The sequence below is a fragment of the Morone saxatilis genome, unplaced genomic scaffold (assembly GCF_004916995.1).
Source record: "Morone saxatilis isolate NCDOM2014 unplaced genomic scaffold, NCSU_SB_2.0 Contig14, whole genome shotgun sequence".
Taxonomy (NCBI): domain Eukaryota; kingdom Metazoa; phylum Chordata; class Actinopteri; family Moronidae; genus Morone; species Morone saxatilis.
Window position 1 is genome coordinate 22573381 of NW_023339696.1, and position 843 is coordinate 22574223.

An 843-nucleotide genomic window follows, 5' to 3' on the forward strand; every position below is an offset into this window, starting at 1 on the left:
AATAAATACTCCGGTCTTTAGCTCGGGGGTCCGTTTAATAGCAGATTCGTGTGTCCATCCCTACATAAATGATGCAGCAGATGTAACGGTCTCGCTCTGTGTGCGTTTCAGGGCGACCATCATGTCTCTGGAGGACTTTGAGCAGCGGATGAACCAGGTCATAGAGAGGAACGCCTTCCTGGAGAGCGAGCTGGACGAGAAGGAGAATCTCCTGGAGTCCGTCCAGAGGCTGAAGGACGAGGCCCGAGGTAGAGCTCCATCCGCTGTCCACCCTGAGCTGCTCACACAAATCTCATCGTTTGTGTCGGTTAAAGAAACTGTGATATCGTCAGTGTTGAGATGATTTCATGTTCTTTTGTTTTCTTTTAGTGAAAAAGGTCACAACAACAATAATAATACAATATTGTAAAACATGTTTTACCCGTTTCACAACATTTTCTTATATTTGTACATATATTTATAGAAATTCATGGCTAAAAACAATGAATGTCTATTTTTAGACATCTAAATAGTATTAAACCTTATCAGCCGCCTGTTTGCTTTCTTTAACTGAGAAAGTCAAACGGGAGGACGAGGACATTATTACTCAGTTTGTGGTGAAGTCTGTTGGAATTTGTAAAACAAAAGCTATTTAATGTCTTCACTGTTCTATTTTATAACTTATGTAAAGAGTTTGAATACAAAGTGAATACAGTTGTTAGTTTTGACAAGAATCACAACTTATAATAGTAATAATTTACTTTATAATTCGGCTTTAACTCGCACACATTTGGTGCAACCGGCTGCTTTTCACATTTTAAAATCTGTTATACGTCTGTAATATGGATTGTTATTATTTCAGTA

At 38.3% G+C, this 843-nt stretch overlaps 1 protein-coding gene across 1 annotated transcript in view; it reads left to right on the top strand.

Moving 5' to 3' along the window:
• LOC118322714 (nuclear distribution protein nudE homolog 1-B-like) overlaps nt 1-843 on the top strand; it is a gene marked incomplete in the record, with an annotated part of 9062 nt that overhangs the window by 2554 nt on the left and 5665 nt on the right. Inside the window, 1 exon segment of the mRNA XM_035654468.1 lies at nt 112-248. Within this exon segment, the coding sequence (XP_035510361.1) occupies nt 112-248 (137 nt within the window).